This window comes from Stigmatopora nigra, chromosome 18 (genome assembly GCF_051989575.1).
Source record: "Stigmatopora nigra isolate UIUO_SnigA chromosome 18, RoL_Snig_1.1, whole genome shotgun sequence".
Lineage (NCBI taxonomy): Eukaryota > Metazoa > Chordata > Actinopteri > Syngnathiformes > Syngnathidae > Stigmatopora > Stigmatopora nigra.
The window spans coordinates 8,421,727-8,445,236 of NC_135525.1; the positions used below are offsets into that span (position 1 = coordinate 8,421,727).

At 41.4% G+C, this 23,510-nt stretch overlaps 3 protein-coding genes and 1 long non-coding RNA gene across 8 annotated transcripts in view; 2 read left to right on the top strand and 2 right to left on the bottom strand.

Moving 5' to 3' along the window:
* Positions 1–8,573, top strand: part of LOC144211341 (uncharacterized) — a 30,914-nt gene extending 22,341 nt beyond the window's left edge. The window contains exons 3-4 of the long non-coding RNA XR_013329587.1: positions 7,076–7,184; positions 8,004–8,573. This is a non-coding gene — a long non-coding RNA (uncharacterized LOC144211341). The remainder of the gene's footprint in view (positions 1–7,075; positions 7,185–8,003) is intronic.
* The window catches only part of LOC144211332 (voltage-gated potassium channel KCNC1-like), a 33,910-nt gene extending 16,494 nt beyond the window's left edge, over positions 1–17,416 (bottom strand). For 3 of the 5 annotated variants that reach the window (XM_077738486.1, XM_077738487.1, XM_077738485.1), the window contains exons 1-2: positions 16,962–17,416; positions 10,531–11,232 (exon numbers count right to left, since the gene is read on the bottom strand). In XM_077738486.1, coding sequence (XP_077594612.1) covers positions 10,531–11,151 — 621 coding nt within the window. In that variant the 5' untranslated portion in view covers positions 11,152–11,232; positions 16,962–17,416. The remainder of the gene's footprint in view (positions 1–10,530; positions 11,233–16,961) is intronic. The other 2 variants (XM_077738488.1, XM_077738489.1) reach the window with 2 other exon arrangements.
* Positions 13,733–23,418, top strand: pigp (phosphatidylinositol glycan anchor biosynthesis, class P). Its single transcript, XM_077738503.1, has 6 exons — positions 13,733–14,260; positions 15,376–15,484; positions 22,627–22,726; positions 22,814–22,886; positions 22,962–23,080; positions 23,167–23,418. Exons 2-6 carry the CDS (start codon positions 15,443–15,445, stop codon positions 23,292–23,294), a joined length of 462 nt encoding a protein of 153 aa, XP_077594629.1. The 5' UTR covers positions 13,733–14,260; positions 15,376–15,442; the 3' UTR covers positions 23,295–23,418.
* Positions 19,675–22,308, bottom strand: rexo4 (REX4 homolog, 3'-5' exonuclease). Its single transcript, XM_077738491.1, has 8 exons — positions 21,765–22,308; positions 21,328–21,626; positions 21,089–21,232; positions 20,837–21,030; positions 20,649–20,737; positions 20,454–20,528; positions 20,288–20,362; positions 19,675–20,206 (listed from the first exon to the last, which is right to left on the bottom strand). Exons 1-8 carry the CDS (start codon positions 21,936–21,938, stop codon positions 20,048–20,050), a joined length of 1,209 nt encoding a protein of 402 aa, XP_077594617.1. The 5' UTR covers positions 21,939–22,308; the 3' UTR covers positions 19,675–20,047.
* Positions 23,419–23,510: the final 92 nt, after the last annotated feature.

Below are 23,510 nucleotides of genomic sequence, written 5' to 3' on the forward strand. Positions count from 1 at the left end.
TGTAATTAAATTTGAGGTGTTGCCTGCGTTACGGTGTCCGGATGGAGTCTGTAAAAAAGTGTGAGACATGGAAAGAGGAGCTCCTAGTCTTATTATTAGTCTTAATTACTCTGATCAGTGTTGAGGGAAAAAAAATTGTACATAGACTACTTTATACACATACATACGCACGTGTTGCCTCTGCTAAAGCTTTTTTTTATGTGCCACTTTGTTTGACTGCATTTTACTGTGTTTTATGAGTACAGTTGAACCTCTGAAAGGATCTCTTCCTTCCTCGCGAATTTCTTTTCCAAGCATTCCAACATTCTCCCATGACTCATGAAGGCAATTTTCTATATCAACAGCAAGTGCACTTTCTATATGTACCTAAGCAATTGTCAATGAATCAATTCCATTGTGTGTGCGGTTACCGCGCAATCTTTTTCCCTGGCGCAGTCCGATCCAGTGGGGCCGCAGTGTGTATTTATAGGCGCAGTATACTTTGTGCTTCATCAAATAAATAATAAAACACCACCCATGCCCAAAGAGCAAAAAAGAGAAAGGTAATTCATAGCTGAGTGGAGCCCATATACGTATAAGGAGCCTGAGTGCATTTAGTATATACTACCGTGTATGCCGCGCTGTATTTTTTGGCTTTGTGCGCTTATGTAACATCCAGAGCAAACTTCCTTAAAAGAGCCATTTGGCTTGTACTTATTGGAAAGGCTATTGACACGTTTATTTTTAGAACGCGTGAGCTAACGTTCAGCCAAAAGAGGAGAGTCGTCGGTCAATGGCCAGCAAACATGGCCTGCAGGTGCATCTGGAAGAGTCCATTAAAGAGGCAGTAAATTGTCGCATTCATGCACACATTAGTTCAAGTACACTACAATTGTCCATTTTTGTATCCCAAAGAATTGCATTTCCTTTTCCTTCTCCATCTCTTTCCTGTACCTCTTTTCTCCTCTGCTATGTCTGACCTATTTTCTCGGATTGCTGCAGTGCTCTCCCCCTCCATCAGCAAACACGCACACACGCAGCTTCTCAATCACCCTCCTCCTACCGCTACCCCCATGCCGGTGTGTCTCGGGGAAGCGGGATAGCACCAGCGGGACCTGCTCATTGCACTTCCTCATTGGCTTGGAATTTCACACACGCAATTGAGGGCAAGCAGAAGGAAAAGAATAAAGTACATATATTACCCTCAAGTCTTCTAGTGTTGTTTTTTCATGACGGCGCGTGTGATGTAAGGTATACTGTACAACCACGCATCGTATTGGCAGAAATAGCACTGATCGTAGGCTTTAAGTGTACTTATAGTGTCATTTTCTGATTGTTTTTGGATGTTTGCAAAAATCAGACTGTGGCAGTGCAAGTGGTTGTCTGTCTCCCTGTGTGCCCTACGATTGACCGGCGACCAATCTAGGGCCAATTTCAGTACATAGACAGTTAAGCAGTACTGAAATGTGAATATTACATCCACAAAAACTATTTTTACGATGCACTCTGACAACACTGCTGTAAATGCTATTAATATACTGAAAAATAAGATAAAGCCTTTTCAAGTATATCCCAAAATAACACAGTTTTCTGCTAATTACAGAGCATCATTTTTTGTACCAAATCCCACCGAATTCTCAGGAGAGAAAGCTCAAAGCACTCACAAAGGAGAAAAAGACCAGCCAAGCTACAGTAGCACACACACAAAAGAATACAGTGGCAAAGCTACAGTAGTGTCGCTTAAGTAGGATACGCAGGTGGAGGCACAGAAGGGGGCGGACAGGTGGGAGGGGGACTAGACGACCATTGCATGAAGGAGAAAGTTGATGGCGACAAAATGAAGTATAAAAATATGAGATGGAGCTTGATGTAAAAAAATGTAGGGCTCTGGAAAAGTGAAATAGGTCAATGTAAATAGAAAATACAATCTCGATTAAAAGGAAAATGACATCTTTGATAGTGCGAAGACTGAAATAGAATCAGAAAGAAATGCTGAGTTGGTTCTTAGGTATTGGAATACCTTTGGAAGAAAATAGATTTGGAAGAGAGAACTGCATTTGATCGCATTTCAAAATAGCAGCATAACATTACATCATTGTGCGCCAATCTACAAGCAGAAAATAAATCGGTGCAAAGTGATCAACATTGATCAAGATTGTAAAAGGTCGGCAATTAGCTATTTGTAAAATGAACAGTTTGTTTTGTTTTCAGTTAAAATGCAAAAGCAATGGAATGGAAACCTTTGACTTAACTCAATCTTTGAGCCATGCTTTTAAAACAAAAAAAAACTTTGCCAGGTGGGCACAGGTGTTTGTGGTGACCAACACAAGTCATCTCCTGGAGAAAAGTCAGAACGCAAGCCAGACAAACGACATTTGAGCCGTTGCCAGGCACGTGCACGAGCCCTAGTGCCGCATCGAAGGGTCGGCGTCAAAAGAAAGAGTTGGAGGACGACGATAAAAGGAGGATTTCCGATCCCTCATAATTATTTATCCCCTTTTCCCGCGTGCACCCCTGCATCACAAGCTTGTGCGCATGGCACTGTGAGTATGCCATCCTAGGTGAGACCTATAATGCTCTCCATTCCCCACACTGAAGCCCAAACAAGTGAGACACCTGCAGCCACAATGACCTTCAAGGCCCGATAGAGTTCCGCTCTCCCGCTTCACTCTCAAATTAGATTCCTAGAGATCATCAACATAAATTCAAAAGGTTGAGAGTCAGATAGAAAAAGAGAGAGACAGAAGTTGATGGAGCGTTGATTGTGTTTGGACGACCACAGTGAAAGATTGGAGAGGGAAGCGACAATGGCGTTCTTCTCACCAATGCCAATGCGAGAGAGGACGGACGGCCACAATGAGCGGAGAGGACAACAAAAGAGGGGTAAATGGAGGGTGGCGATATATCCACATTGAGATGGTCACCGCTGATTTGTGCCACGCACCATGCTCTTCTTAACGGGACCCTAGTGGTGCTGTGTTTACTGCGGCACCATCCAGAAGAGCTTTATCATTACAGTATTACACTCAGCACCCCCCCAACCCCTGCCTGGCTCTCGGTCGCCATGGCAACCACTGCGTTAGCCTCTGCTTTCAGACACCAAGGACAGGACGGAGCCAAATAGTGTTTCAATGCGGCTGCAATGACGAACTGGTTTGCATGCACAGAAGCCAAATTAGGAATGAGGGTGTCAAAAAGGGGAATGACCTTGATACGGTTCAAATGACTCTAATAATATCGACTAGACAGGGATTAGGTTAAAGATTAGTTCGTTTGTTTTTTCTCGTCGGGTGGAAGGACAACTTTACACCAAATGTTTGTTTTTTTCTTCCCTAAATCTAATTGGCATTGGGTGACGGTACTAGAAGTCAATTTTATTGGATTTCTATTGCATTTATTGACTATTTTTATTTAGATTTTTTTTTATAATGAGGAAAAACTGGTATTAGCTGGCTCAGTGATTGGCTGGCAACCAGTACAGGGTGTACCCCACCTCCTGTTCATATTTAGCTGGGATCAGCTCCAGCAAGCCTGCGACTCAGATGAGGACAAAGCAGAGTTGAAAAAATGAAAGAATGGATAAAAGAATGGCAGAAATGTTATTTTATTTTAGCGCAAACTGTAAAATGGACAGACATCCTTTAACTTTAGGTCAGGTCTTGCAACATTTTTGAATTTTATGTAGAGTAGCTCCGACTCCTCAAGATGGTGGGCGTTAATATCACGCGTCAAGTCAGCAGAAATCAAATTGCATCGACAAAAACGATGCAGGAAAAATGAACATTTAAATGCTGTGTGACTGAGAATGCTGGCTCGTAGGACGCGGCATAATCTAAACCAGGATGGGATCATTCCTCGATTATTATGTCGATCATTGATGGCATCCATCAAAGTTGCCACTCTTTACCCATCAGAAGTTTAACCTTGGAATAAAGATCACAAAACAAAAGAGTTAAGGGTCCAAAACAAACAAGACAGGTTCCTTAAGGACATAGTGTGCAGAGTGGACAAGTGAGCGTTCAAGCTAAGAAAAGTACACTGAAATCACATTTTAAATTATGAATGACATCAGTGACTTTTGTGCCAGTATGAACAGGTAAAATGTGGGCAGGTTCAATTTAATTATGCCCCACAAGAGACTGCAGGGAAGACTTTGGAGGTCTGACCATTGACGGTGATAAATGTCTAATCCATTTAAACCTTGAGAGCTACTAGTGAATAATCGCAGCTAAACCCCCCAGTCCAAATGGATCAAACCTCCATCACTGTCATCAACCGATAAATTAACTATAACCAGCCAGTAGATTTTACATTTTTTAAAATGCTGCATTGAGCCAAGCAATAATTTACGAATTCAACTGAAATTAAACTGCTCTTAGTATGTTAGAAGGACATTCTTGATAGACTAGTATTTCCCCTTTGGCTCACTTTACCAATATGTTTGAACAATAGCTCAAAGTTTCTAAAATTAGAAGTAAAGAAAAACTAAAGAACTATTTTGCATGTCCACCACTAATATTTGCAAATATTTGATCTGCCTAAAATAATTTGTGAAATGATGGGAATATTTTCACACATAAGTCATACTGGAGTATATAAGTCGCATCCTTGACCAAAAAAAATGTTAAAAAACTGCAATTTATAGCCCAAAAAATCTTGTATTCCCAGATTTGATGTCTCAAGACAAAAACAATTGTTGCATAGAAATCACAACAATACAGACTTCAGTTTGAGAAATTCCCTGAATGACTCAACTCCTTGACACGTTACGGCTGAATCGTCTCCCTCATCCCCCCCACGCACACGCGCACGCACCAGTCAGCGTGTAACGTCACAGTCTTATCAGCGCTGCAGTGTTCACAAGCCCCCTCCATTGCATTTGCACTGCAGTCCTGTCAAACATTAGCGAGGACAAACAAATAGTAAGAGTGAGCTGCATGTGTGCTTTCCCTCTCTCATCTGCTTTGTATTCCGAACATATTACTGCAGCATATTATGTGCACTTGTCCTTGCGACGCAGCCCCCCCCCTCTCTCTTTCAGCCAATCCCTCTTTTTTTCTTTTTTAGCTCCATCTCTCACTCACTCTGCACCCTTCATCGTGTCCGACACACACCAGGAGAGTTTGGTTACGACATCTATATATGCCTTTTTTTGTCTTGCATCTGTCTGATAGGCCATCTAAACACGTGCAATGTAACTGCAGAACCTTAAAGTATTACATACCATGTAAATGCCTTTGACATTAACACTAATATGCTTGGCTATTAACTCATTGGCTCTAATTGACGGAGATGGACGTCGTTCCGTTGTGCGTCTAAAAGTCGCACTGGAGTATAAGTCGCATTTTTGGGAGGGCATTTTTTTGTTTCATTAGAAACTATGAACAGACATAGGTTAAACTAATGATAATAAAAATGGAGAGCAGGGCTGTAGCATGACTTTTTTTAGGCTGTCTGTGGTATTGAACTTGAAATGAACTTTCCAGAGTTAAACATTTAAATTTAAGGCACTGTTTTGTTGTCAATTATATAATTTTGGGCAACAGTGAAAAAAGACCTGTGGTCAATCTCAAATTATTAACATTGCAACTCATAGGGTATCACATTTTTAAGTCAACATAGCAATGCAATTGGTGTGCCAAGATGATGTTGAAGTTCTAAATTTGGAAAGATGCCAATCGTTTAATAGTGGTGAGAAGATTAAGCAAAGTAAGTACAGATATCTATTTGTAAATGTAGGTAATAAAATAACAAAAATGACACATGTACAGAGACTTGAAAAATCTACTCATTTGTACACATTGGGGTGCTGAATAGTCAATAGTGTCCGTGTACCGCTGCCACCGGTTGGACAGGAGGCAAAATATAGAGAAAAGCAGATGGCTGCACAGGAACCAACCAACTGACGCAATAATTTGTCCAATCACGGTTGTTATGCTTGAATCACAACATCTTTACATTTCTTTGCTTCTTGTCCTGGTAGAAAATTGCTCAATTATACGCTCTGGATGTTAAATTTAGAGATAATGCGTATTGTTAAGCCAAAATTCTGAATGAGAAAAATGTGTAGTGAAGGAGTAATGAATAATAAGTTCATCACCAGAATGTGTGGTTTGTGGTGTTAATACTGGCTAATTGTGGTAAATGAGCAGAAAGAGAATCCTGATTAGGGCAGGAGGCTGAAAAGAAATTGGACTTAGTAAAGCTGCGCGCAGGAAAGCGTGCGTGAGGGCACTCCTCAAGGGTTCCACAAGGGAGGCGTGTCCAATCCGCTGATTTATTTGCATGCCGTAAACAGCAGCCCTTAGCCCGAATGCTTTATGGCTTGCTCTTCTCATATCGGATGGGCCAATGTGGAAAGGTGAATGTACGCAGAAGGATGGATGACCCCTCAGGTGTTTCAAAGGGTCAGCATTCATATGCATTTTGTAATGAAAGTGGATAAATGTGTGTTTGCCCTTAAAATTGACCACCCAAAAATGAGACTTTTTGCTTTTCATGGTATATTCTTTGGGCTGGTGCAATTTATAATCCAAAAATAGCGTCAATTTCTAATTGAACTGTTTCTAAACAGAAAACAAGCTGAATAGAATTGTTTTAAATAAGAATTTTGAAAAAAAACACTCTTCAAGATGACAATAACATCAAATAGAGTTCCTCCTGTGACTCAGTAAGATGAGCTAATATTATTCATTTCTGCAAGGGCTCACTCGCAGGTTTAGGTCCCAAGAACATGGCCCTAATTGACTGGTAGCAGAAGGCTGAGTCAGCACTTAAGCAGTGAGGCTAAATTGATCTCAGTGCAGAGGAGGAGGAAAGAAAGTACATAAAGATGACACGAGCAGAATTTTGAGAGATAGGGAGACATGCATTTTCTGTCTGAAAACTTTATGTTACATGAGCATTGTTTTTTTTTTACTAGCTGCAAGAACACAATAGCTCCCTCTTTGAAAGCCATGTCAAGACGTGATTGGTTGCACGTTTCCTTGTGTAAAGCGATTGGCTGGCCACTGATTCAGGTTGTCCCCCACCTGGTGCACTTAGTAAAATGGGTTAGGCTGCACTCTTGATTCTGAATCTGTGCATTTCTTCCAAGGTAAAATAAAAGAGTGCTTTTGCCTGCCGAGACAGAAGCATGGACTTCCTTCCAAGAGGCCCACAGGGACTGGAGCACGTGCGGGGGTGGGAAGGAGGCCACTCAACAGGTACGTACTGCACAGCTGGGAAGCTCCAATACAAGCAAAGTACCCTGTGTTTAATCCCGCAATGCTTGAGCGCACTTCCACGTTATTGCAGGGACAATGTTTGCACTCTGAGAAGAAGAATTATGCTTTTTAGGTTCAGAAGTGATGTTTACCTGCACTGCAGTGGGAACATTTGCAGATTCACAAAGCAATAAAATTCACATCCTATTAATATCATCCAAAGATAACATTCAGTATATAAAACGTTAAGAAAATAGACTTTGTTGTTTTATACATATTTGAACTAGTTAAAAAAATACTAGCAAAAGATACTATTGCTGTGTTACATTTGTATTGGTTGAATAATGCAAAATGATTGTATTTCTGATGACTGGACTAATCAAAAACTTAATAACTGGAGCCTTAGATTACAGTGTAAAATCATAAGTGGTTGTAACTTGCATATGAAATGATTCATGATCATTTTGAGTACTTAAAATGACTGGTAGTCCAAAAAAATATGGTATTTTCTATAAAAATATTTTTTAAACGTAGACTATTCAATCTCTGAACAACTCAAATTGAGAAAATAAACATATTTTTTAAAAATCTACATCTTGGTTCTAGTTATGATCGCTTTTACATTATATACCTTGCATTTCCATCCCGTTTACAGCAAAGGAAATATTTAAAAGTATTTTCCAGTCACAGCTGGACATATTTAAACTGTCTCCCCTTAAGCTCTGCTGACAAAATCCTCTCCAAGGTGATCTTGCATTTCCCTTGTCTAGCTGTTCACCTGCCAATGCATCTTTTTTTTCCGTTTTCTGTCCACCGCAGTGGTTTTCTATCAAGGGACATCAGGTCCGAGCGGAGGAGGACGGGGGTCGAATTTTGTGTTTGTGGCAGCAATGCTCCAACACAACACAAATAAGGACAATCTGTGTGCCCTTCAGGGTACCAAGAGTGGCACCCCACAAGTAAGTGTAGTGGGACTGCAGTTAAGCATTTATTAGCTGACAGCTGAAATGAGCTCAGTGCAGTTGAGTCATCATTAATCTCTCATGTTTGGGTGCTCTTTTGAGCTACTAAGGTCAAATGAAACATTGTATGGATTGTTATGATCGTGTGGTGGAACATTTTTATCTTGACCTCTAAAGAGAAGATGACAGCATTGAGTGATCAGGTTTCAATGCCACCGACATTGATAGACGTCCAATTTGGGAGGTTGGAAAGATGGCTGCAATGATTTATTGCTCTTCATCTTTAAATTTGATAACCTTTGGTCATTTATTAATTTGATTATTAAACTTTTTTATTATAGGGGGGAGCAAATACTGCTGCATTTTAATTTTTGGTGAAGGAAACTGTAGTTAGTACTTTGTTTGAAAAGTTGATAACCTTTTAGTTATGTTTGGGAAGAAATACTGCATGTGCAGTTTAAAACAGTCTTGTTTCACAAGTATTATTCACCTGTAAAAGAAGATATTGATTGTAATATCAATTTAAATTGAAGATCGGCTGGTTTTGGGTTTTAATAAATCAGGGATTGGCTAGAAAATCGTGATATGTGCACTCTTATCACTGTATATAAACTAACTGGCATGAATTGCAAATAAAAAGCAACAAAGAGTCACTAAACAAAATGAAACAAAGATAATCAATGAAATATCAATTGATAAATTGACTTGCAGGATTGCCGAATCATATGGGGGTGATATATATTTGAATATGCAAAGACAAGCCACCCTTCCACCCAATCGCATTTCTGACATCCTCCATTGTACCCCCTTCTACTTTCATTCCATTTTCCCAGCGTCTTTCTCCGCTCTCTCACCCCTTCTCCATTTCCCTCTCACTCTGCCTACCCCCCTTTCCCCCCATCCTCCCCGCCTCCCACCAGCAGCACCCGCTGCACCTCTTTTCTCTTTCTCCAGTGCTCCCCCCTCCTCTCTCCAGCGTCTACTGCAGCAGAAAAGCCAGCATAGATACCATGCGTGTGTGCGCGGCGCTATGGTAAGAAGGCGACAAAACATAGAATAGAATAAAGGAGGAGGGTCTCAAACAAAGAGATTCATTTGTTTGATTCGTTACCCCTTAAATCATTAAACCGCCATCCCTCCTCCGGTTTCCCTTTATTTCTTCTCATCAGTCCCCTTTCGTGTCTCCAACATCTCCCACTACATCCCCCATTGCCTCTCCTCACGTCATCTGCATATCTCCGGACCAAAAAGGTTCCGTCATTTCAGAAAAAGAACAGCCACCCCCCCCCCCCCCCCCCCCAAAAAAAAACGAATGATCTGGGTCACTTCGCCGTTTGGCGCTGGCAGATCGGAACCTGAAGACACTAAATGTACAAATGGTGCTCAGCGAATACACCTGCAATGCACTCTGCATAACCCCCCCTGCTTCTCCTCCCTCCACCATCACCACAACTTTAATCAATATGCATAGCCAAGCTACACATTTGATATTTTGCTTCGATATCTCACAACAATGCAAATCCTGCAATACAAGAAAGCCTAATATAAAAAAAATGATACATTTCCTTATAGTATCTTGATCTCTGAATCCAATGTTTACCAAAGTTGAGCTCCTTAACTCATTGCCTGCCATTGACAACAACAAAACTGGCTATGATTGGCCGTCTTGCATAAAACCAATGATTGCTGCCAACCCTCCCAGTCAAAATTGATTGAACGCTTCATCCATGGCAGCCGAGGAGTTAAAGACCATACAAACTTGGAGAGGGGCAGAATATTTGCATTAACGGCCCATTTCCAAATCACAAATGCCCTCTTAACCTAGCTAATCTGTGTTTTTAATTTTTATCCACAATTTTAGATTTAGGTTCCCTGCACTGTGAAATGATCGCGTTCACATAGCGCCTATGGGGTGGAATTATACTGCACCAGTCAGTCTTGCTTCATCAACAATCTCCCAAAAGGCCACATTCCTTTAGCGTTCTTACCCGCGCAAGTCGTGTGTTGCGCGTAAAAGTCACGGAGCCAGCGCGTAACGCTCCTGTAGCGTTCAAATGGGACGGGGATGTCAAAAACAAGTGGAGCATCACCAAGGGCAAACGCGGAGGAAGATGAGGAGCTTTTTTTGCTGCATTAACTCGGCTAAATCTCTGAAAAATCAACGACGGCAGTGAAAACTGCCATTCGGAAGTGAACACAGCGTGCAGACTTTTGATGCATTCCAAACGGACTCTTCCTATCTGCATCAATTATTCAACATCACAGTCTATATGGTGAAATGCAACATAATCCAGTCTCTATGGAAAGAGAGGGTGCTGCTGATGCGGGTTTTTAGTGTAAAAGGCTAACTTTTAGAAAAGTTAGGAGACGGTGGGTCAACTCACCCGGGCGTATTTGGACGAATAGGGGTCCTCGAAGAGAGCCCATATTTTGGGCTGCCAGTTTTTCCACCAGCCCGCCCTCCTGGCATCCTCTTGCAGACAGAGTCTCTTCAGGTCCCCGTCGGCGCCCCCCAGGGCCGGGTCGTCGTCGGGCGCGTCCGGCTCGGGCGTCTCGAAGCTGTCCAGCGCCTCCTCGGCGTCCCGATGCTGGCGGTAGTTCATCCAGCAGCACGCCTCCACGTCCGTCTCGTCGATGCCCCAAAAGGCGAGCTCCTCCTCGAACAGGGGGCCGCACACATCGTTGGGACAGTGCAGCTTCCCCGTGCGGTAGTAGTTGAGGATGAAGGAGAAGACGGACGGGTGGCGGTCGAAGAAGAACTCGTCCAATTTGGGGTCGTAGTCGAAGTTGCTGAAGGCATCCGGCTCGGTAAGCCAAGACAGGCGGGTACCGGGCAAGGTCTTCAGGGTGCTCCGGTACGTCTCATGGCGCACCCCGCCGCAGTTTATCACGATTTTCTCGCTTTCCGACGGACAAGTCATGTCTGCGCTGTAACATGCTTTGTTGGACGACTTGTTCCCACCCTTGCGCCCTTTGAAAGAGGATACACACACCGAACTGAGCATAGAGGACCGGAGGGGGAGGAGGGAGGAGGAGGAGGAGGAGGGAGAAGATGAGAGCAACCGGAGGGAGGTGGGAGGAGGAGTCTGCGGGAAGAGAGAGAGGGGAGGGGGCGAAAAAAAAAGGGAAGCGTTTTAGCACAATGTGGATTCTCGACCATGTAAAGTCGCACGTTAGGATGCAAAAGGTCACCAAATAACCTTGTCGTCTGCAGACGGCAACCTGTCATTTACCTCTGCTTCTCGAGGACCACATTTGGTTTGTGCAAACAGGCAGAAAGTTGCATACGAAAATGAGCAAAATGGTTCATAAGCGGTCATAAAATAACATAGGAGACCACTTTTGGGGGGTCAATTCTGATTGGAACTAAAAATAGCACGCTGATACCAAAAGTGGACTTAGATTTGTTCTATTACCTCAAGGTTTAAATAAATTACAATCTATGGTAGCAAAATTCTTTGCAAAAACAGGACAGTGTAAAATCATAGCTTTTTCTTTCATGTTGTGTTGTATGTCAATATTCTTTACAGCAAGCACATCTGTTGTGTGCAATAGTTTTCATATTTCTCCAAGTAATTGGAAAAACTGTGATTGGTTTTGTATTTGAATAGATTGGACTCCCATCACAGTCCAGCAAATGCTTTAAACCATAATCCATTCAATTCATAAAACTCTAGATATCGCTGTCCAATTCCTTTCCCCAAGAGGCCAGATTAAACAACTCTGCGAACCATATAGGGCCCCAAAGCCGTACTTTTCCCACCCCCACCTCCCGCATTGTTAATGATGAAATCGCTTAATTGCCCAGCACTGTTATGTCTCCCCCCTTTTCCCCTCACTCATCCCGCAATCTTTAAATTGATCCGACGGATGCTCAAGTCGGTGCTCATTTAAATCCTCTCCCTAATTAGGCCACTGCGAGATGTGTGCGCCAAACCACCCCAACCCCCACCCAGCCCGGACACATGAGCGTGAGGAAGGAATGGAAAAGTGGGGGGTTGGTGGGGAGCTCCTGCTTCTCAACGCATTTCTGACGTAAGGTGCCGCAGCACCTCGTCCGTATGTGAGTGTGTGTTAATTGCCTCCCCGGAGTGTGGCGTGCCCGTGCTTATGTTGCACGGGCGCTTTGGATTCATCCCGTGCACAATTACGTATGTCACTTTCTGCCACGCAATAAAGTGCTTGGGGCATAAATCTCAGAGTTTAATAAACAAATGGATGGGGCATTCTTAAAGGATGACATGGAATGTTGCATGATGTGCTATAGTGCATTTTCTTCATTAGAAATGGAGGTACAATGAAAAAAGGTGAATGAAATGGACACACACACACACACACACACACACACACTTCCAGGAGGTCAAAAGCCTTTGCCTGAAAGCACCTCGCCATTCACCGGAGAAAATATGTGTACATTCATGTGGTTAACCCCTATCTCTATTAAAAATAAATAAATAAAAGTCCCACACACGCCTCCTTTCTAAACACCCCCTCCCACTTACTACTCTCTCTCCTTCACTTTTCCTGGCTTGTTCGGTCTCATGTTCCGCATAAAGGAATCACCTTAAAGAAATGAGAAGCAAGACTAGTTCTGATACCCACCAGCACTCACCCTCCCCCCACCCTCACCCCATCCCCTATCTTTTTCTTCCCCCACTTTTGGGATAACTTTCTTCTTCAGTCTTGTCGGACACTGCAGCAATGCTGTACTTATTTCTGCGTAAGAGGAACAACTTCTCTTGAAAGTTGAGTTAATGTTGGATGCTTTACTTTTCCGTGCCTGGGAACGAGCCTAAAACCAGGTAGGTTTAGATTTGTGCTGCATGTCCACATTTCAACTGGAATTTTAACCAAAAAGAAAAGTCACACTGTTTAAAGTATTTATGTAGTTTGTCCCATTAGGAAAGGCTGGTTTTCAGCACCATGGATAGTTCCACTGCAGCTTTTACTGCGCTTTCTAACAAACGATTAGCTTGGTAACTGTATGTTGTTCTAGTAACTAAACTACTGAATATTTTATACACATCAGCCACAAATCTGCAAGAATAGTTAAGTGTCTGTTGTTCCCCTTCTCGGTGTCATGTGTGGTCAGTATATCGATCGCTACACGTGTGGGAGGTTTAATTTTGAGTTGAGAGTGCATCCGGTTGGTGGTGTTGGTGAAGTGCGGATTTGTCTGCTTTTTTAAGGTGGCAGTTTAAGCTGGCAAGGGAACCGCGGCACTTCAATGCAGAGGGAACAAAGCGAGCAAAGGAGGGAGGACAGGTATGAGCGGGCAATGGAGGAAGGGCAAAAAGCATAGGTGGGGAAAGAAGGCAGAGGGGCTCAAACTGGAATGAGTGTGTGTTACTGGGGGGTCTTTGTGTGTTTTTCTCCTGCAGTATTTCCAACCTTGGGTGTTCACCTGGCTCAACACACCGAGAAACTCACCGTAGCGAGGGTAAAAACCTGCCAGCAAAGGCCCTAATAGACAGAAGCCCAAACACTGCGGCGAGAATAGAGGAACGGGTTGGTGCATAAGGGGGGGCATGGGATTATGGGATGCATCGACTGCAAGGGGAGGGGAGCAGAAAGAGAGAGAATTTCGGAGGAGTGCTGAGTATGCGGAACCAACCAGGCTGTTGGCAGGAAAAGGAAAAACCTATCCCAATCACAGAGGGAGGGGGTGGGGAGCCAGATAGATGAGAAGGAGAAAAGGACATTGGGGTGTACAGTGAAAAAAGGGTCCATCTATTATAAGACGGAAGGAAAACAAGGAGGTACACATGGTACCCTAAGGGAGGCTGTCTATGCAGGGAAAAATGACATGCATGAATTCACGTGTGTGATGTTTGCACGCCCCCCACACCCTCCCTCCAAGCCATCGCTGCCACCAGCTCCCTCATCAAAAGATGTAACCACAAGGCGTCATGCTGTTCCAACGAGATCACTTGCCTCCCTCCCTCCTTCACGCCATCGTCACACTCAGTGCACAGGAGACCTCTACAGAAGAAACTGGGGTACTACAACAACCAAGCACTGCGGTTCTATTCACATCTCTTTAACTCATTCATCGCCAGGGACGTCCAATCATTTGAAATGGGAAGGCTGGCAGTGATCATCTGCATCAAACAGGTTTGGACGTCTATGACCATCATTGGTTGACAAATCGGGAACTGAAGTGTTACTTTTGAATCATAATGAAACGTTTTTTTCAGCAGGAGTCGTGTAAGAAAGATGGCACTGGTCATCATAGCAAAACTGGCCTGTGGCCAAATCCCACAACATAAATGAAATAGGCAATCAATTAACAAGTAGGAAGGAAATGGTCCGCGCCTCTACTCCAGTTAGCGTGGCGCTCCCCCAGGGGGCAACCAGACCAAACACATCACTAACACCTGCATACGGGGGGCTTGATCAGACCGATTGCTTTAAATGAGTGGTAATGTTAATATTATATTAATTTTTAATAGCATTTTTCTGATACCCATACTTTCCTTGCCTTATTTTTTGACTTGTTAGCTGTTTGGCAAATAATGATCCACATTTCAACTAATTAATTGTTTTTTGTCTTCTAACGGTGGACAGTTACGGGTATACAATTATAGAAGTTGTTGCCAGACTTAAAGATAAAAGACAATTCCTTCTCGATTTGTATCGTAAACTTGAATCCACGTGATTGAAACTGTCGAAATGAAATTGTGATGAAATGATATTCAATTGTCGAAGGAAGTGACACTATGAAACTGAAACTGTGATTTGCAGAAGTGTGCAAAACATCATGAGTTAAAAGCAATCACATTCTGCTACCATAAAAACTACCCCCGATTAATCAGATAATATATATAATTTTCTTAACCCACAGGTCAGAGGTCACATGGTGGAAAACAATTGAGTTATTGTGGGTTAATCCTTTTATATTGCAGAAATTGTCCCATCTTGTTAGAGTGGAAGTGTGTGCATTTGTTTGTGAGTGTGCATTTGTTTGTGTTTGTGTGCATTTGTTTGTATTTGTGTTTGCTTTTCCACTCTTTTGTCCCTCTTGGCTTCCCTTACTTTTGTACCCAGCTGCACCAGATTGGTGATGAGGCCTTGTGTTCTAATTCATTGTTGGATGGTCAACTTTGTTTACTTCATGGCAAGTTACCACGCCATATTCCATTTGCCTTGTCTCCCCATGTCTTCTTTATCCTTCTGATTTCATTATTTGATTCTAAGTCATTGTTATTTTCTTGATGTTTTATTAAAAGTTTTGTTAGAGCACAGCACCCACATGTTCCTAGACTGCTTCCCTGCATTTGGGCCCAACTATGTTCCATGACTGAGCTGATCGTAACACAACCTGCCACTGAAACAGGGGTGAGTAGACATTTTATTCTTGTATACATTAGTATTGTTTCATAATCCTTTTTTTGATCCAGCTGTTAAACAAACAAGTGTCTGTGTGTATGGCAAATTCAGGGAAGGAGACAAATATAAAATAATGTATTTAACCTAAAGTCATTTTGCAGGTTGCAAGGGAAACATCAATATTGTTATAAAAATAAAAAAAATAGGAGTGTTCTAGCTGTGTATATCATTGGTTGTGAAAAAGTACAAACTGTTTCCTTGGAGTAATTAGTGCAGTGGAGTGAATTAGTGTTGATTGTATAAGACTAAAAGGGCCAAAACACACTTCATTTGGACTGTGAGGCTTCATCACAGAACTAAAGCTTCCGTACCTTTTTTTCCATGATTATTTAATGCGTTTGATGATTTGTCTTCACTATAATCCTCTAATTATCGCTAAACTTTACTTTTGTGTCCATTGTACCTGCACGCCTCTTTCTAAGCCGCAAGTGAGAAATTAGTCATGTGGAAGGTGTCAAAATATGTTTAGAAAGGGATGAAAGGTTAAAGTCAAGGTCAAGGATTTTGAGGTTCTCGAAGATGGGGATAATGGAGCCACAGGGACTATGACAGGAAGGTCCATAGCCGTCATTTAGTCCCAAAAGTCAAAAAATCCACCCTTTTTTCCCCTCTCGTTTTGTATCATTTTCAACTACAGCATCTCTACTGCCAGGTGGCTCTTTTTGGGGGGTGGCGGTGTAGGGTTTCTGGGTTACCCTCAGTCTAAAAATAGCACCAGCTGTAGATTTATAATGCAGAACCAGTGAGTATGTGTGTGTAAGAGAGTGGTAGGGTGGGGAGCAAATGGAGGAGAGAGGAGAGGAGAAAGAGCGTTACGGGAAAAGCAAACGACGGAGCCAGTTGGCAGGCGGGAAGTGACGGAAGGAAGGAAGCGAGGGGCGTTATGAAACCGACGACTTGGCGTGGATGTGTGCGGGTGATGCTGCGGAATGCAGAAGATGGAGCAAGTTGGCTGAGATGGACCTGATGGCGCGGGTGTGAGAGCCAGTCTAGACGTCTAAGCACAACTCTATACTTCCTGGATCCCCACCAATGTTTAAACCCTATCCATTCATGTCTACTCATTCATTATCTTGATTCTCTTCTCTAAACCTTCCTCCTGGGCCTTAACAACACACACATACACACACATATGCGAGTATAGAGAGACTATCTGCAGCCTGGAGAAGATGGGGAAACACCCACTAGTGTTTTGGGCGATAATAATAGAGCTTTTGGGGGAAATTTGCATCGATTTTAAGATGAAAAATGTACATTACACGTCACGACTGTGTTATCTAGTGGGGGTGGGGGGGTTAATAGTAGGAGAATGGAGCTCTCATCACGCAAGGGCAAAACGCGACTTGTTGAATGTGCTCGCTAAATGAGCTGAAAAAAAAGAAGGACAGGCTTGTCGAAAGCGTGTGCGGATGCGGTTAATACTCACTTGGCTCCAGCAGGTTGCGTGCGCCAAACCCGGAGAAAAAAATATAAATAAGAGATCAATCACGGCGTAGTTTTCTTTTCTTTGTTAGATGAGGCTTTCACTCAAAATCCAGTCGCTCGCTTGCATGCAGGCAGATGATTCATTTTTGGGTTGAATAATAATAAGAATGATTATTATTATTTCCTTTCGCTATTGAGGGGAATTTCCCAGTTAATGCAATGAAGCAGGGAAAACAGAAAAACCCCTCTTATTTTGTAGTCTATCACCCTTTTTTGGGCGTTTTTTTTCTCTGAAATTGAATGATGGATCACCAGCTCCCATTCGGCGTCTGTCCGTCTGATTTTGAAATATTTCAATGGAGATGCAGCCTTGCTCTTTGCCTTGTCCCTCGGTGTGTTCCTTCAGAGGAGCGTCACCTTCTGCACTATTTTTTTTTTCTTTTTTAACCCTCCCTCAGACGATCCATGTGGGCGGATTAGACCCAAAGACAGAAAGGTGGGAGGAACGCGCTAAATGTATGTTAAACTTCATCAATACGCAAATTGATACATAAATGAAATGGAGGAAAAACACACAAGGGGTGAAAGAGGAGGGGCTGCGTAAGGATTGTGTTGATTTATTACCAATCGGTGCCTTCTCTCTTCTCTTTTTTTCCTCTCTCTCTCTTTCTCTGCTTGTTGGAAGGATGCACAAACACCATTTTGTCCACAGGTTTCCAGTTTTGACATCAGTGGTCATCATTCAAGTTGGACAATTTAGGTATGACGTATGTGCGCATCTTTGTCTGCTATAGTTTGTGAGGAAGGGCATTTCACTTGCTATAATTGGTTTTATCTAGTGTTTTTGATGGTGAGGGATATAAAAAATCAGCTGGGAAGGCAGGGATTTAGTGAGCAAATTGAATTGGACGTCTATTGACGTCAATGGTAGAATTGATGTTGATAGAGGTTCATTCCTTTTCCATTGGGATGATGCTGAGCTATTATACTTGGGATTGGACGTCTAATGTTGTGAATGGCGCTGAAATGTGAATATTTAGGATTGTTGTGTTCTTCATCGTTGTGTAAATGGCAGTTGGTGTAAAAATTGAATAAATATATGAATATTTTAATGTCATTCTGTGTAGAAGTTTTTCACATTGGGACATTTACACAGCACATCACCAAAGAAAAGTCTCACATTGTGTAATTACACAGTTGTGTTCTTCATAATTGCTTTTGATTGACAACTAATCCAGTTCCTTGCAGCTAATAATGTCATTTTTTTTAAATCCAAAACAAATAGGGGGGAAACGAATACTGTTTTTATGTATCCTTAAGGCTAGACAAATGTATTTGTATAGCACAATGTAAAAGACAGAAAACTAATTCTTAAAAAGCAAAACTCGTATTATGCTTGAAATTGGAAGTACATGGGCTATTGGGAATATACTGTGGTAAACAAAAGTGTTTAACCCTGATTTAAAGCAGCTAAATGTTTGAGCACATTTTCAGGTCCCCGGGTAAGTTGTTCCAGAGGTGAGGAGCATAATAATTGAATGCTACCTCACCCTGCTTGCTTCTTATTCTTGGAACAGGCAGCAGACCGATTCCAGACGACCTAAGGGGTCTCCATTCTTTGTAGGGGGTGAACAAATCAAGAATGTATTTTGGTCCAATGCCTTTAGGGGGTTTGTAAACCAACAGTAAGATGGTATAGTCTATCCTTTGGCTCAAATGACTCAAGTATTTCAAAAGAAAGATTTTAAACTAAGGAATATATCTATATAAATCGATTTTTGGCTACTTTTTTTAAAAAATGAAATCTGAAACTAGCTGAACTCTGCTTTGTAAAACAATGAGAGTTCCTTAGGGACATTTATACTGCTTTTTCTTGGCATAAAGTTGTTCTTCCACTATACATTTATGACTAATATGTAAAGACTAGAGTAATATGCAATTTACAAATATTACATTTCTCAATAGGAAGGAAATGGACAAAATGAGAGTCAGCCTTAAAGAAATGAAAGGGTCAGCAAGACAGCTAATGCACTAATTGACAGGAAACTCCAAGAGCAAGTGCTTCATATAATCTCATGAAAATTACAGTGGGTGTAAAAGGACGAAAGGGTTAGTGTGTGCGTGTGTGTGTGTGTGTGTGTGTTTGCGTGCATGGCCACAAGTGCACCCGGAAAAAAACGCAGAGCCAAGCAGACTTGGTAAGATGTGCCGAGTCATATGTTGACTATTAGTGCAAAATGCAGCTCGTGTTGTTGTCAAATGAGGCGCTTTGTGAGGCTTAAACAGCTTGCTTGTACGTGTACGGTAGCATGTCGAAAGGAGAAGTGCATTAGAGGAAAGTTGGAGAGGTAAAAGTTTTTCTAAGTCAATTGAACACACAGTTAGACGGGTAAAATAAGGATAGATTGGACGTAAATACTGCTCTATCATTTTAATCATGAGATATACGTTCATATTTCATTATATCAAATCAGTTTTACTGTTTTAGAAAAATGAAATTGCTGTATTGTTACAAATATCTATTAAGGGTGAGAGTTGTTGTTGACATTAGTTGTTTGGAATCAAGTAGAATTGGAGTATCACAACATTAATCTTTACTTCCATTTCATCAGGGCGTTTCAGCAATTATTCCAGTACCATGGACAGCGACTGACGTTCAATCGCAATGATTAAACATGAATGGCTGCGAATGAGTCATTAAAAATGGACTACTATTCCAGATGATTGTATGGTATTTTAATTCAAACTGTACAAATAAGTTTGCACCTCAAGACAGCGAGAAAATGAATATTAATATCAAGTTCTACTCATAATTGAGGAGGAACATTTCACACATCCATAAAGAGGAGAAGGGGAATACTTAAATGTATATTAATGTAGAAAACTGACCACTACAATGACATTTAGGTAAACATTCACATATCCCAGGATGCCTTTCTCTGCTGGTATTTCTATTTTTATATAACTTTCTCCATTGAAACTGAAGTTGCTGCTCATCTTGTGATATATTTTATCTCCTTAAAGTTTATTAAGAATCTATTTTAAGTTCCCAGGATTAAAGACAAGATTTAGGTGCAGTTGTTTAAATTAAAACATGGCCAAGTGTCCTAGTCTAGGCTTACGGGCTGTCTTAGACAACTTGGGCTTCCTCTTTTCCCTTTGCTCCTTGGCGCCATTCTTAATCTCAGCCTCCCATTGCTTCTTCACCATTGTGTACAGTCTCATAGTGGCTTGTGCATCTTGAACCTGAAACATTTCAACCAATAGATTACAACCAGCCACCTCACTGAACAATATACAGGAGGAGAATGCTCCAGTTGCACTTACAGAGGAATGTTCGCCCTGCTGGACCGTGACATTGAGTACTTGTTTGCAAAGTACTTTCAGGGAAGGGCGTTTTGTCTGAAAAAAAAAACACGATTATCATATAAATAATTCAACTAAGGTGAAAAAGAGCTTTATTATGTGTTGCATGCATGGGAATTGCTGACACCTTTAGAGCTTTCCTGAAGGGTACATATTTCTGAGTGTCTCGGATTTTCTTTTTTGGGTGATCCAGAAGCAAGATCTGCAAAAAAAATACATCAAAATGTTGTGACAATATGAAAATAAATACCCTAATATGCAGGATGGTTACCCAAAACCAAACTTGAGTATGATAACACTAATATAAACATTAAATACATACCTTGAAATCATTGTGTAAGGCATGACCAACTACTATTCTTCCGTGCAAGATCGCGGCAACTTCCTTCCGCACGGTGGCGACGTCTTCGCCTGCCATTTTGAGGGGAAAATAGTTCATTGGAATATTTTGAGTTCCAAAATGAACAGTACAGTTATTTAACAGGGGAATTAAAAGGTATCTAAACTCACCATTTTCAATGTCCTTTGGCCGAATGCCACTGACGGCCGTCCTGTAGTCCGTCACCTCTTCGGTGGGCTTTGCATATTTGTCGTAAATACACTTCCCAAACCGGTTGACGAGCGACACACGCGCCAACATGCTCTCCTCACCATCAGGACCGACACCGACCATCTCGCAATCCATGGCGACGGCTTTGGTAAGACTGAGAACAAATGGTGGTCATTTAGGAGAATACATTGAAAGGAAGAAATTGAACTCACCCTTCGTATGCGTTCTCTTTGACCAGCAAGCTTTCTATGTCCTTCTTCTGAATGCCTTGCTTCTTTCTCATGATGTCTGCCGCTTCTTCCCCGATGGTCGCCTCGATGTCATCGGGGTCCACGTCATCGAACCAAATGTCCTTTCTGCCAGGATACATCATCATACATCATTTTTAATAACCTAATGACATTGATGGATGTCAACGGCATCGAAATGTGATCATTTGCCAGATACTCACTCAGTGAGTTTGGAGTCATTTTCTACAAATGTCTTTTTCTTGGCTGCTTGATAACCGTTTGCTTGAAATGTCTTTTTCCTTTTCAAGGTATCTGGCTTTTTTGTGTCCGGAAGAATTGCATCTTTGGAAGCACTTTTTAGTTTGGCTTTCTTTCCTGAACCAGTCTTAGTTGGGGTGGTCTCTTTTTCACATACAGTCTTGGTCTTGGATGGTTTGATTTTCTTTTCTTGTGCAGGGCCATTAAGTTGTTGTTTGGCTGCCTTTGGCTCATTTGTTGTCGCTTTATCGGACTTTAAAATCTGTGAATAGCAGTGGCAGTGTTAACAACTATCTCTTATTTAATGTATGTTTTACCTGATCTTGAGTTCATCAAGTTACCTTTTCAACAAATCCATCTCAAACACATAGTAACAATGCAGTACAGGTCAAATTCTTACCTCTTGCAATTGTTTCCAATTGCAGGAAACCTGATTGGAATCTTTGGGTATTGATAATTGAATTGTGCTTTTTTTCTTCTTGGTTTTCTTCATTTTAACCCAGAATTCTTTTTTCTTTTGCACTCTGTTGTCTTGATGTACTTTGGAGGAAGGTTGTTTATTTTTCTTCGACATTATGACCAATGGGATTAGTTGTAAAATGTGATCGAATAGAAGATGATCAGCATCCACGCGGCGTCATAACAAGATAAATGTCACGTTTGAAAAGTTGCGATTATCGTTTGAGGTGGCTCGTTAAACGTGTCAAGAAACAATCAAATGGTTTGAAGAATTGTATTACTTTTATAAGAACCCGATCACATGTATTTTTTCTCACCCATGCAGAAATACCCTCGTTTATTTGGTGTAACATCTAAATGTGTCCGACTAGGAACACAAACCCAGAGTTCGAAGAGAAAACACGTTTCTAGTGATATAAAAACTCAAATATAATTTTAAAAATAATAATACGTTTTCTTTCTTATATGTTGTGGAAATTTAAATGTATTTGTGGCGTTTAAGTGGGGTTTTTAAAAATAAATCATCTTCGCACCATGTAACCGGAAGTTCAACATTTTGGACGGATATAGGCAAAACTAGTCGAGCTCCGATTATTCGATTCGTTTTTAAAAACAGGTATGTTTCGTTAGTTCCTCCGTATTTTTACACTTTTGCGTTGAATTAATTTGATTTGGACGATTTTATTGTACAAGTTGTCATATCTTAATAGCTTGATTTCGAGGTTTATCGGGCGTTAGGCTTACTTAGGTAAAATATATTACGATGCTTTTAATAGACATCTTCCCTTTTTATTTTATATTAGTGTATCTGTTTGCAGATAATGGTGGAAAATACTCCTTCGCCTCTGCCTGAAAGGGCAATCTATGGCTTTGTTCTCTACCTTGGCTCCCAATTTGGCTTCAGTAAGTTTATTACCCCCAATTTCCTTAATAGATGAACGTTGTAAATGTTTACTTCCTGACTTTTTTCCCTAACTCCCGTCCGCCAAGTTTTATATTGCGTGTGGGCATACATACCTGAGGATTGGCTTCATTCAATTGGATTCACTTACTGGCCTCAAAAGTAAATAGACATTTGGTTTTGAATATTATTGAATGACTTTGAAGTCTTTTTTCAAACATTGATTTTGTCTTATAGGTATTGGGCTTTGGCTGCACCAATTTATCTCCTGGTGGCATTAACCATCTCTGTGTTGTTGTTATTTGGAATCAACATGTACAATACAGCACCGTTGGACTCTCTGGACAACGTTACAGGTCAGCAGAATCTTCATATTGAATCTATTCACCTTTATAAAACACGTATCATATAACATCTTGTCCATCTCATGGAACAATTTCAGATGGGTTTGCAAAAGGCCAGCTGAGCGAAGTAATGCGTAAGGGTCAAATCCAAAGACTGAAGGATGTTCCCATCAGTGATGTCAATAAAATGTTTTACTTGTCACCACTAACTGTAAAAAGGGGATGATCAAGTCATTATTTTACTGCCATGCCATACTCTGTGAATACTTTACTTATAAGTATGGCACTGAAATGTTTAATAGAGTTCATATGTGATAAATGATTCATGTCATATAAATTATTTTTTTTATATTACATTGTGTATTTCATTTTTTCACCCAATTTGCGAAGCTCAAAAATACAGGAAAAACATATTTCACACTCCACCCCACAGGAGGGCGCT

Coding starts and splice junctions, on each gene's coding strand:
- pigp (XM_077738503.1), top strand. CDS start 15,443: ATGACTGAGCTGATCGTAACACAACCTGCCACTGAAACAGGG. Junction 22,887..22,961: donor TTCACTTACTGGCCTCAAAA/GTAAATAGACAT, acceptor TTTGTCTTATAG/GTATTGGGCTTTGGCTGCAC. Junction 23,081..23,166: donor CTCTCTGGACAACGTTACAG/GTCAGCAGAATC, acceptor GAACAATTTCAG/ATGGGTTTGCAAAAGGCCAG.
- rexo4 (XM_077738491.1), bottom strand. CDS start 21,938: ATGTCGAAGAAAAATAAACAACCTTCCTCCAAAGTACATCAAGACAAC. Junction 20,363..20,453: donor CCTTCAGGAAAGCTCTAAAG/GTGTCAGCAATT, acceptor TTTTTTTTTCAG/ACAAAACGCCCTTCCCTGAA. Junction 20,207..20,287: donor AGCAGGGCGAACATTCCTCT/GTAAGTGCAACT, acceptor GAAATGTTTCAG/GTTCAAGATGCACAAGCCAC.